The 13,166-nt window shown below is 41.8% G+C and overlaps 2 protein-coding genes across 2 annotated transcripts; both read left to right on the forward strand.

Moving 5' to 3' along the window:
- Nucleotides 1-1,488: 1,488 nt before the first annotated feature.
- LOC133744583 (uncharacterized) lies at nt 1,489-5,276 on the forward strand. The gene is made up of 5 exons (XM_062172670.1): nt 1,489-3,277; nt 3,320-3,589; nt 3,908-3,966; nt 4,783-5,118; nt 5,202-5,276. Exons 1-5 carry the CDS (start codon nt 1,489-1,491, stop codon nt 5,274-5,276), a joined length of 2,529 nt encoding a protein of 842 aa, XP_062028654.1.
- Nucleotides 5,277-11,052: 5,776 nt separating this feature from the next.
- On the forward strand, nt 11,053-13,061 carry LOC133744585 (calmodulin binding protein PICBP-like). The gene is made up of 4 exons (XM_062172671.1): nt 11,053-11,301; nt 11,432-11,810; nt 11,950-12,664; nt 12,750-13,061. The coding sequence occupies exons 1-3, from the start codon at nt 11,053-11,055 to the stop codon at nt 12,648-12,650; spliced, it is 1,329 nt and encodes a 442-aa protein (XP_062028655.1). The 3' UTR covers nt 12,651-12,664; nt 12,750-13,061.
- The last annotated feature ends 105 nt before the right edge of the window (nt 13,062-13,166 follow it).

Consider the following 13,166-nt stretch of genomic DNA (forward strand, 5'->3'; position numbering starts at 1 on the left):
TCAATAGAGCTCTAGTCTGTCTGTCATGATAGCTTATGGGAGTAACGGTCGAGGTTGCTTGAGACTCATAGGTATGCAGCTTAAAGGAGAGTTCCGATGGCATTCTTCTTTAATTGTCTAGATGAGACTTGAATTGCTACTTGATGGTTAAGTTAGCAAATAGGGCATGGTCATAGCGGTGACTCATGTTGTCCTTTCTATGGAAAGGATATGGAATGTTAGAAGGAAATCATGGTGGCATGTTTCCTTAAGTAGATTGACGTGAGTTGTTGATTGATGTTCATGAGTTACTCATACGAGCTTGAAGAAGCTTACCGGGTTTGTTGTTTGGCAACCCCGGTGCACCATTCAATGGTGTAGGGGCTAATCCTGCAGGTCAGGAAAATCGTGGCTGAAGTTGAAGGAGCTTGTTGGCAGCAGAACGGGTAGGAAGCAATTTTTGTTGGCTTTGCCAATATATGACTTCCGCTATGCAGTAAACTCTGAGGAGCATTTACGTTTTATTTTGTGATGACAATTTAAATTCGTAAATCTTTGTAATATATAACTCTGTGGAGCGAGTGTATATTAACTTGGATGGTTCAGTGTATCAGTAAGTACTTGTTTTAAGGGAAAGATGTTCCAGGTATTTGTATTGATGACTGAACATTCACGCATGTATAATTATGGGATTATATATATCGATTTTTATTGTTGTTAAAAATCAGGGGCGTGACAGATTGGTATCAGAGCGTAAGGTACATATTTGGTGACAGTCAATACTCCTCGAGTGATGGCCCGTCTGCAGCGGATCCCCATCGGATGCTCTTCGGTATTGATATAGTCATTGGGTATGTAGTGAGCGTTAGGAAGTGAGTCGTCAGGGTAGTGTTGGCTCAGTGGATGAAGGTTAGGAGCTAGATGTAGCTTCTATGAGTTAAAGACTTTTGAGGAATGATGACCTTTAGTTTTAACTCAAGATTGACGTAGGGGATGGAATTGTATCCTCTGACGTAGTATCGTGGTTGATTGAGTCATAGCGTTGACTTATACTTGTGTTTGAGAGTTATACAGGTATTAACCACATGTTGCTATGCTCCTTAGGTGATGGATTCTCAAGGAGGCAGAGCTAGGGGTCGCGGTAGACCCAGAGGCAGGGGTAGAGCCCGAGGTAGGGGCAGGATTCCTCCTCCTGTTGAAGAGGTATTCGATAATGACGTTGAGGCATCGAATGTTGAGCTGCCTGTTCCACCTGTTGTGGAGGCCGCAAATGTTGTGGATCCCATTCGTTTGTCAAAGTTGGCAAAGGAGATATCGAGGTTGGGAGGAGTCCCATTTCAGGGAGGTACGGATCACATGTTGGCAGATCAATGGATCGAGAACATGAAGACCTACTTCGAGATGGTCGTCTGCGACGACATTGAGAAGAGGAAGATTGCCACATTTATGCTCCAAGGCGATGCACGGGTGTGGTGGAACGGCACACAGAGGGTGATGGATGTGTCCACCATGACCTGGGACGGTTTTGTGGAACTGTTCAGGAGGAAGTACTTTCCGCCTTCTGTGAGGGAGCAATTGGAAAGGGATTTTGTCTCGTTAGTCCAAGGGACTAAGAGTGTGAGGGAGTATGAGGCTGAGTTCTCAAGGTTGTACCGCTTTGTAAGGCAGATGGATGCTGAGAGCTTAGCTATGAAGTTTCAGTGGGGACTGAATGCTTCAATCCGGCGCGATGTCGCTGTTCTGGAACTGAAGACGGTGGAACTCATTTTCGCTAAGGCTATGGCCATTGAGCAGGAGAACCTGACTTTCCAGGAACAGGAATCGGCTGAGAGAGATTTCCAAAGAAAGGGAAAGGCAATTGCGGGGGGCAGTAAAGCATCTGGAAATCGAAGTGGATTCTGGAAGAGACAGAGGACTAATCAGCAGGCGCCAGCTAGGGCTGCAGCTGCACCTGCTAGGGTTGCACCTAATAGGCCGGTGGCGAACCCGAAGTGTTTCAATTGCAATGAGATGGGCCACGTTGCTCGAGCTTGCACGAAACCTAAGAACTTGGCATGCTTCACATGTGGCCAGACGGGGCACTTCTCAAAGGATTGTACCCAGCAGGGTAGGGGACAAGGGAATCAGCAGAGGCAACTGCCTCAGGGGCAGGCTAGGGTGTTTGCTATTGGTCAGCAGAATGCCGGAGTGGAAGGTACCTTATCCTTATTTGATTTCTTTGCTAGGGTGTTATTTGATACGGGAGCGTCCCACTCTTTCATATCTAGTTCTGTGGTTGATATGTTAGGTTTGACTCCTAGGCCTCTTGCTAGACCCTTGTGTGTTATTTCCCCACTTGGTGTTTCCCTTGAGCTTGATATGTTTTGTGATGCATGTCCAATTGTGATTGGTGGTAAGGAGTTTACCGCGACCTTGATTGTGTTAGCAGATCATAAGTATGATGTCATTTTGGGTATTGATTGGCTGAGGCCAAATCATGCTATGATTGATTGCTTTGAAATGGTAGTGTCATTTCATATACCTGGACAGCCAGTATTTCGTTACCGGTGTCTTAGGTCAGATACTGCTATGAGGGCAGGATTCTTAGCTCACGTGGAGTCAGTGAGTTGTGCTGCGGTTATGACAGAGATTTCTGTGGTTTCCGAGTACAGTGATGTATTTCAGGATATACCAGGGTTACCTCCAAGGAGGGTAGTGGACTTTGCTATCGATGTGATACCAGGTACTGCACCTGTATCTATGGCACCATTTCGGATGGCACCAACTGAACTTAGAGAGTTGAAGGAGCAAATTGATGGTTTACTTGAGCAGGGGTTCATTAGACCTAGTACTTCTCCTTGGGGTGCACCTGTGGTGTTTGCGAAGAAGAAGGATGGTTCACTAAGGTTGTGTGTGGATTATCGGCAGTTGAACAAGGTGACGATTAAGAATAGGTACCCTTTACCTAGGATTGATGACTTGTTTGACCAGCTTAAGAAAGCTACTGTATTCTCGAAGATTGATTTGAGATCTGGATATCACCAGTTGAGGGTGAAGGACGAGGATATTCCTAAGACTGCTTTTAGGACCAGGTATGGACACTTTGAGTTTGTTGTCATGCCTTTTGGTCTAACCAATGCACCTGCTACATTTATGGACTTGATGAACCGTATGTTCAGTCCGTACTTAGATAAGTTCGTGGTAGTGTTCGTGGATGATATTTTGGTTTATTCCAAGACGTTGGAAGATCATGATAGGCATCTGCGGATTGTGCTACAGATTTTGAGAGAAAAGGAGTTGTTTGCGAAATTCGAGAAGTGCGAATTTTGGCAAAGAGAAGTTAAGTTCCTTGGTCATGTAGTTTCGAAGGATGGAGTCTCTGTGGATCCTTCTAAGGTGGAAGCAGTGATGAACTGGGGCCAACCCACTACAGTTACTGAGGTACGTAGTTTTCTGGGTTTGGCAGGTTATTATCGGAGATTCATTGAAGGATTTGCTAGTATTGCTTCAGCTTTGACCAAGTTGACCAGGAAGGATGTTCAGTTTGTGTGGACTGAGAAATGTGAGCGAGCATTCAATGAGTTGAAGAGAAGATTGACCACAGCCCCAGTGTTGACTATTCCCACAAGCGGTGGTGGTTTAGTCATCTATAGTGATGCATCTCATCAGGGTTTGGGGTGTGTGTTGATGCAGCATGGCGGTGTTGTCGCTTATGGCTCTAGACAGTTGAAGGTGCATGAGCGTAATTACCCCACTCATGATTTGGAGTTGGCTGCAGTTGTGTTTGCCTTGAAAATTTGGAGGCATTACTTGTATGGAGAGAAGTTCGAACTCTTTTCGGATCATAAGAGTTTGAAGTATCTGTTCTCTCAGAAGGAGTTGAACATGAGACAGAGAAGGTGGATGGAACTCATAAAGGACTATGATTTCACCTTGGAGTATCATCCAGGAAAGGCCAATGTGGTGGCGGATGCTTTGAGTAGGAAGCCCAAAGGTATTGTTGCTTCTGTTATGGTCCAGGAGTGGCTTATGTTGGAGACTGCATCTGAATTTGACCTTGTACAACCAAGAGTTGAGAATGGGAGTTTCCTTGGAAGTATCACGGTACAGCCTACCCTGATTTCCAGGATTATTCAGGGTCAAGCGCAGGATGTGTTCTCACGTGCAAGGCTGGCAGAGTTAGTTGCAGATTTGATTGATGATTGTCCTTCTGAGTGGGCAGTTGGATCCGATGGTGGTTTGAGGTTGAGATCGAGGTTGTGTGTTCCGGATTTTGATGAACTCAAGGGGGAGATCCTTCGGGAAGCACATCGATCTCGATACACTGTACACCCTGGAAATACTAAGATGTATCGGGATTTGCGAAGGCAATTCTGGTGGAATGGGATGAAGAAGGACGTGGCAGAGTATGTTTCCAAGTGTCTTACTTGCCAACGTGTGAAGGCTGAGCATCAGAGACCTGCAGGTATGTTGAAGCCATTACCTTTTCCCGTGTGGAAATGGGAGCAGATCTCAATGGATTTTGTCACTGGACTGCCTAGGTCCAAACGGAATCACGATGCAGTGTGGGTGATCGTGGACCGTTTGACGAAGTCGGCGCACTTCCTACCTGTGTCAATGACGTATTCGGTTGACAAGTTATGCGAGCTTTACATCGAGGTGATCGTGAAACTTCATGGAGTGCCTGTGTCGATTGTTTCTGATCGTGATGCTCGGTTTACTTCAAAATTTTGGAGCGGTTTCCAAAAGGCCTTGGGAACTGATTTAGATATGAGTACGGCATTTCACCCTCAGACTGATGGGCAGACTGAGCGAGTGAATCAGGTGTTGGAGGATATGTTGAGAGCCTGTGTGTTGGACTTCAAGGGAAGTTGGGAGGATCATCTGCCGTTGATTGAATTCTCCTACAACAACAGTTATCACTCCAGTATTGGCATGGCACCATATGAGGCCCTGTATGGTAGGCCATGTAGATCTCCGATCTGCTGGGCAGAAGCGGGAGATAAAGTGTTATTGGGTCCTGAGATTGTGCAGGAGACCACTGAAAAGATTTCAGTTATCAGGGACCGGATTCGAACAGCACAGAGTAGACAGAAGAGTTATGCAGATTTGAAAAGGAGACATGTTGAATTTAATGAGGGTGATCATGTGTTCTTGAAGGTCTCACCCATGAAGGGTGTGGTGAGATTTGGCAAGAAGGGGAAGTTGACTTGGTCAAGGTATTGTGGAGTCACCATGACGAGGGTGATGCTTCTTGGGAGTTGGAGTCGGATATGAGAGCGAAGTACCCACAGTTGTTTGTTGATGAGCAAGCGTGAATTTCGGGACGAAATTCCTTTAAGGAGGGTAGAATGTGATGACCTGGATTTCTGTTATTTAATTTTGGTAATTAATAATGGACCAGTTGTACGAATAATTATTATTGTGCTTTATTCGTAGATTGTATGTGAAGTGGAATGGTTTTCGTACGTATAAATATTTGAATTTCACAGTTTAGGGGGTCGTGTGAAGTTTGACTTTTTATATGTTGGGATTCTTGGAAAACTTCCTTCACGAAAGTTGTAGAGCGCGTCGATACGAGTTCGTGGACATGCGGAATGTGGGAATCGGAGTTCGTATGAGGAAGTTATGGCTATCGGAAGAAGTTTCCGTTTTAGTATAAATATGGAAAATCTGAAATTTTATTTCATTTTTCCCTTTCCTTTTCCGGAAACCCTTTCCCTTCTCTCTCTTCTCTCTCGGTCGACCCCTTCAGAAACGAAAATCTTCGACTGACCCGACCCGGACTCGGCCGACCCGACCCGACTTTTCCGGCGGACTGCGGCGGTCTCCGGCGACGAAACTTTCCAGACAGGTTCGCCTCCTTGCTCCGGTCGTCTCTGTGGTGGTCTCTATCGACGATTCTCCTCCACGGCGGCGCTGCAAGGCGGTGCAGTTCGTGGTTTTTCAACCCGACCGGAAAACGCAGCTCCGACGTCGGCGGCGCTTCAACCTTGGCCTGGGGAGTTCGCAGCAGCCTCCTTGTGCGAGCTGTGGTGGTTGTTTGGAAGGATACACGTGAAAACTCGATCAACTCAGTTGGGTTTACTGTTCACGGCTTGTGAGGTAGTTTTCGATCCCTTATGGTTGTTTTCTGACTTCGAGCTAGTTATGTGTTGGCACAAGCATGCTTAGATGAAGCTTTTTGATGTTGGGAGTTTTGTGAAATATTGAGTTTTGGTCGGCGGCGGTGCGCCTCCGTCTGTGGCGGCGTTCCGGCGGTGTTCCGTCCATGTATGAGACAGTTTCTGGTATTATATGTCTTCTACTCGTTGATACGAGCGTTTCGATATATAATATGCAAGTTTTGGAGTTCGAATGAATTTGTTATGATTTTTATCGTTTCATATCGATGAATTTATTCGATCCGTGAGGATTTGAGTATCCGATCGACTTGTGGTTTGGACACATCGATCATGGAAGTGTTCCGGTGACCTTGGGAGGTCTCGGATGTGGTTTTGCCTCGATTGGCGCCACTTTGGGGATTTTAGTCCAAAACAGGGGTTTCGGATTTAAATCAAATGTGAATCGTTACTAAGTGGATACCGTTGTGATTAGGTACTTGACGAAGTATTTGGACGGTTAATTGGCGGATTTACCACTTTGTTCTTTGTTGAAGACGCAGCGGGAATTCAAGGTGAGTAAATCTCACAAGGATCTTTATGAACAGAAGTACCATTATTGTTTTGGCGTTAATTATTTAACTGCAAACTATAGTTGGTATTAGTAGGCATTCCTGAGCGAATGACTACATATATATATATTTACGTGAAATATATATATTCTTGTGGATGGTATTTGATGAATAATATGCATGATGATGCTTATATTATTGTTGAATATGACTTTTCATGGAAACAATATTGTGGAAAAAGATGTTTTCTATTGTTGAAATGTATTGATGTTTGATGTTACATTTTTGAGTCAAGCGTGATTCATTTAAATGTATTGGTCTTTGTACCAAGAGTCACAGATGGTGAGCAGGGATAAGGAAAGCCGAGATTAGATGTTAGTAACGTTTTAGGTCAGGTGTGACTTACTTAACGTTCGACTTTGAGACCGGACGGGGTCTGAAGGTCATAGGTCACAGATGGTGACAGGTTGCAGATGGCGACCTTGATGTTTGATTTCACGATCAGACGGGGTCTGAAATCATATGTCACAGATGGTGACAGGTCGCAGATGGTGACCAAGGCAGGAAATTGGAAATCACGTCCTTGGTAGGACGAGTGATTACGATTTCAATAGAGCTCTAGTCTGTCTGTCATGATAGCTTATGGGAGTAACGGTCGAGGTTGCTTGAGACTCATAGGTATGCAGCTTAAAGGAGAGTTCCGATGGCATTCTTCTTTAATTGTCTAGATGAGACTTGAATTGCTACTTGATGGTTAAGTTAGCAAATAGGGCATGGTCATAGCGGTGACTCATGTTGTCCTTTCTATGGAAAGGATATGGAATGTTAGAAGGAAATCATGGTGGCATGTTTCCTTAAGTAGATTGACGTGAGTTGTTGATTGATGTTCATGAGTTACTCATACGAGCTTGAAGAAGCTTACCGGGTTTGTTGTTTGGCAACCCCGGTGCACCATTCAATGGTGTAGGGGCTAATCCTGCAGGTCAGGAAAATCGTGGCTGAAGTTGAAGGAGCTTGTTGGCAGCAGAACGGGTAGGAAGCAATTTTTGTTGGCTTTGCCAATATATGACTTCCGCTATGCAGTAAACTCTGAGGAGCATTTACGTTTTATTTTGTGATGACAATTTAAATTCGTAAATCTTTGTAATATATAACTCTGTGGAGCGAGTGTATATTAACTTGGATGGTTCAGTGTATCAGTAAGTACTTGTTTTAAGGGAAAGATGTTCCAGGTATTTGTATTGATGACTGAACATTCACGCATGTATAATTATGGGATTATATATATCGATTTTTATTGTTGTTAAAAATCAGGGGCGTGACATAAATTTATTGAAGAAACTCAGTTGCAAGAAAAGGAGGATTTAAGCGATTTTCTCATAGAACAAGAAGAAGCAGTAGCTAAAAGTTTATCTCAGCAACATCAAAATTCAGAAACCTCCTTCTCACCTATGTCAGTTGTTCACTCTTCTATTAGTACACTTCCTGATGAAGAAAATCTGGAAAACCATGTTCCTGAGCCGATCATTCCCATTGAAAATCATCACAATCATGATCCGCAGATGCTAGATCAACTTGTAGTGCAGGAACCTCCACCTCAACCACAACCACAGCCTATTCAACCATTAAGACAATCACAGAGAGTAAGGAGGTCAGCAATCCCTAATGATTACATAGTTTACTTACAAGAAACAGATTTTGATTTAGGGGAAGAGAGCGATCCTGTCACCTACAAACAAGCTGTAGATAGTATTCAATCTAAACAATGGAAGAAAGCTATGGAGTCTGAATTGCAATCTATGAGTGACAATGCAGTTTGGGAATTATCAGAGTTGCCTCCTAATGTCAAACCTATAGGCTGCAAGTGGGTGTTCAAAACAAAGAAAAATTCAGATAGGAGTGTAGAACGACATAAAGCTAGACTAGTGGCAAAGGGTTTTACACAGAGAGAAGGGGTAGATTACAATGAGACTTTTTCCCCTGTTTCAACAAAGGATTCTTTTCGAATTATTATGGCTTTGGTTGCACACTATAACATGGAACTACACCAAATGGACGTTAAAACTGCCTTTTTGAATGGAGATTTGCATGAGGATATTTATATGACACAACCTGAGGGGTTTATTGCTTCTGGGAATGAAAGGTTAGTCTGCAAACTTAAGAAATCTATCTACGGATTAAAACAAGCTTCGAGACAGTGGTATTTAAAATTTGATTCTGTGATGGTAAAGTTTGGTTTTGAAGAAAATCCTCTTGATGAATGTGTATACTTGAAAACTAGTGGGAGCAAATTTATTTTTCTGATTTTGTATGTGGATGATATTCTTCTTGCCAGCAGTGACTTAAATTTGCTTAATGAAACTAAGTCTTTTCTGTCTAGAAACTTCGATATGAAAGATTTAGGAGATTCATCTTATGTTCTGGGTATAGAGATTGTCAGGGATAGAACTCGAGGTCTTCTGGGATTATCTCAAAGGAATTATATAGAAAAGGTGTTGAAGAGGTTTAAGATGGAAAAATGTGCTCCTGGTGATGCTCCTATGACAAAAGGAGATATGTTGCATAAAGATCAATGCCCTAGAAACAGCTTAGAGCAAGAAGCAATGAAGGATAAGCCTTATGCCTCATTGGTAGGCAGCCTCATGTATGCGCAGGTCTGCACTAGACCTGACATAGCCTACTCAGTTGGAATACTTGGAAGATTTCAAACTAATCCTGGACATGCACATTGGGTTGCTGGAAAAAAGGTCTTGAGATATTTGCAGAAAACCAAGGATTATATGCTAGTGTATAAGAAGATAGATGGTCAAGAACTTGCTGTGTTTGGTTTCTCTGATGCAGATTTTGTGGGAAAGCAGAAGGTTCAGCAACAAAGAAAATCAACTTCTGGTTTTATTTTTATGTTGGCTGGTGGCGCTATTTCTTGGAAGAGTGTGAAACAGACTAATATCACTACATCTACCATGTATGCTGAATTTGTTGCTTTATATGAGGCAACTATTCATGGAGTGTGGCTTAGAAATTTTATTAGAGGCATGAAAGTTATAGATACCATACACAGACCCTTGCCAATATATTGTGATAACAGTGTTGCAGTGTTCTTTTCGAAGAACAATAAGAGATCTTCAAAATCTAAATTTGTGGATCCAAAATATCTGTTGGTAAGAGAGAAAGTAAAGCTTGATGAAATTTGTGTAGAGCATGTGTCTTTTGAGGATATGTTGGCTGATCCATTCACTAAACCATTATCTGTTGCAGTTTTTAAAGAACATGTTAAGAATATGGGTTTAGTTGAGTCTTTAGATGTTGTTTGAATCAGTGGGAGCTCATAATTTGTTTTAGAAGCTCAGCTTGGATGTAATTTTCATTAAAGAACATCTTTGTATTTTCTGATTTATATGGATGATGAACTATCAGTTAAGTTTTATTATTGCAGCTTGAATTTGGTGTTTGTATTACTGCAGTAAATTATGAAATATATGTATCTATGTGCCTGTGTTTGGAAATTTGATTTTATGCAGGATAAGAAGACTAAGAGCAGCTGCTTATGATCCATACTAAACTGTCATTTTGGTTTTGGACAGTGAGCAGAGGATCAGGATTCTCTTTGAGATTTTGCAGGCTTCAATTTGAAGCATTTATAGCTCTGAAACTTTTTAGAAGCTAAAGGAGGACCATGTGTGAGGTATAAAGTATAAATCACAATGCAGACGCCTCATATGTTAATTTTCATGTTCTGTTGGGGACTTGCATGATTATAGTTCTGTTCTTGTGATCATAGAGTGCTATCATTGTCAGTTTTCTTTGGTAGTTTTCTATGGTTCATTTACAGCAATTATTTTTGTGAAAGTCTTGAAATTAGGTTCTGCGTTATTGTGTAATAATAAGTGATCACTAAGGAGTTCTTGTAAATCTTGTTTTGTTGGTTAATGAAGCTAGTATGAAAGTCCAAGTGGGAGAATGTAAAACCTAATTGGACTATCATACAATATGGAACTTCATTAATCACAATATAAGATCATCTTAGGAACAAGAATTAAGGATTACACAATGTGATGCAATCCGGATAACTTGCAAATAAGGAAAGTGTGATTATACTCTTTGCAGGTTGAGGAAACCTAATTCTATGTGGACTATAATTAGTTTACTAAGACATGAAGTAAAGTATGCTTTGCAGAGGAGTTGAATCCATGATTCACAAGGAAATCTTTATGGGAAGGTTTAGGAATCATCAACTCATATATAAAGCAAGGTCCCTGTTCTCACAATTAATCAAGCAATATTGTCTACCCCATTATAGACTACTAAAGCATTGGAGAGAACAGAAGACTTGTGCTTTCGGCATTGCGATGGCTTCTACATCATCAGGTTAGTAATTCTTCATCGAGTTATGGTTTGTGTTTCTTGAATGTATATGATGGATGTTTGTTTGTGTTACTCTAACACTTTCGAGCATTGAAGTAGATTATGCCAATTCTGAAGCAACTGACATGGAGTGGGAGGAAGGGCAGTTTTCCCTTGCAGTGCTGTATGATGATGATGATGATGATGAATCTAGTTCAAATGCTGGGTTTTCATCAATTCAAGATGGTGATATGCATGAAGCACCTGTGATCAAGTCTGATGCCATTGTTACCGACTGCAATGACATCATTCATGATTACTATGAAGTACTGCAAGAACTTTTCATAGAGAAAACTCCATCTTTTGAGACCCAACTCAAAAATGATGGCACAAAACAGAATTTCTGGCATTGAAGAATCTGAAAGATTGACCTATGACCAATTTTCTTACACTGAGGATTCATTTGAAGAAGACAGTGAACTATCAGAGACAGAAATAGAGATATCTTCATCTTCAATACAAGAGCCAACTGAGGACCTAACAGCAACCAGTGAGGAAGTTCAAGAGAAAACCAGAGTTTTTGAAGCAGAGGATCATGAAATGGAGTCCCATCTTGGAGATGTTGAAAGCCACTACACTGCTGCTTGTGAGACGAATGAAGCTTCAAATAGCCAACCAAGGAATGAATTTCAAGATAATGGAACAACTATGTCGACAAGTAACCACATTTCCAATGCTGCTCAGGATATCAGCACAACATATGAAGCTGAAACAAACGCAGAGAAAGAGGATTCAGAAACAGATAAAAGTGTTGTCACTGTTGTTTCTGGAAGAGGCACAGAAAGTTGAAGACACCAAATCCTCAGCAGATATCCAGATTTCTGATTCAGCAAAAACTATGGTTGTACATGATGAAGATGCTAGTAAGGTTGGTGATAATGCAGACACTGCTTAAGATTGTAATTCAGGCTAAGGTATTGTTGATGAAAACACTTTTGTTGACAGTAAAGATAACCTGGCCAATGGGGAGTACACGGATAATGCTAAAGCTGAATATGACTATCATATCTTCACAGGGAAGGATCAAAGTGAATTTAAGAAGGAAAAGATCTCAAGTTCCAGTGAAGGTGAGGATCAGAGTGATCTAAAGCTGAAGCAAATAGATGTAGCAGAAAACAGTGGCGGAGACATTGATAGAATGGAAGTGGACAACACTTCAGAGCCAGAAGCAGCAGAAACTTTCCTCATGGCCAATAGTAGCATCAGTCCAGGGATGAAGAGAAAGTTTTCCCATCAAGAAAGCAATTCGGATGAAGAACTGCAATACACAAACTGGAAATGGAAAATCAATTGCAAGAGAAGTATCAAGGATGAGGAAGAACAATGGAAATATAATCAAAGAAAACCCAATTACCTGCCATTGGTTCCTGGCCCTGAAGCAGAGAAGGTTGACTTGAGGCATCAGATAATAGATGAAAAGAAAAATGCAGAGGAATGGATGCTCGACTTTGCAATCCAACAAGCTGTAACTAAACTTGCTCCAGCTAGGAAGAAGAAGGTGGCATTGCTTGTTGAAGCTTTTGAGAAAGTCATGCCAGTGCCGCAATATGAACCCCGTTTGAAGCATTCTTCAGCAGCCTTCAGTCATGCAAGACCTATGCAAGCTTGTAGCTGATGATAGTCGCTGAGGTGAGTACAATATCATAACTTCCGAGATCTATTTCTAAGTTCGTATTTGTAGTTGTTGAAAGGAATTCGTATCTCATACATACAGGAGGAAATTTCAGAGTGCTATATCTACAAAAAGTCAATGAAGTAGGAGGTATCCACAGGTCCAGAGAAACAACTATCATTTCTCAGTTCCTATCTGAATTTATAGAGGAAAACCATCATGCAATGATGGGATTCGACATTTGGAATCGATTCTGAGATGTGGGTGTAGTAGTATAGCTTGCACAATAATTTATGTAATGCCAGTTTAACATTATAATGGTGTTGAACAGATGTTATCAAGCAATCTTTTGCTGTTGTAAGGGTGCACTTATCTCCCAGACATTGTACTATTGCTTGCTTGATAAGTCAAGTGCAGAATGACTGCAGTGTTCACCTCCTATTTCATGTTAGCAACTTAGCAACAATGATGGAGCAAACAAATCTAAAGTTCATGCATGCCACAATTGCTGTGAGTAGG

The sequence above is a fragment of the Rosa rugosa genome, chromosome 4 (assembly GCF_958449725.1).
Source record: "Rosa rugosa chromosome 4, drRosRugo1.1, whole genome shotgun sequence".
NCBI classification, from domain to species: Eukaryota; Viridiplantae; Streptophyta; class Magnoliopsida; order Rosales; family Rosaceae; genus Rosa; species Rosa rugosa.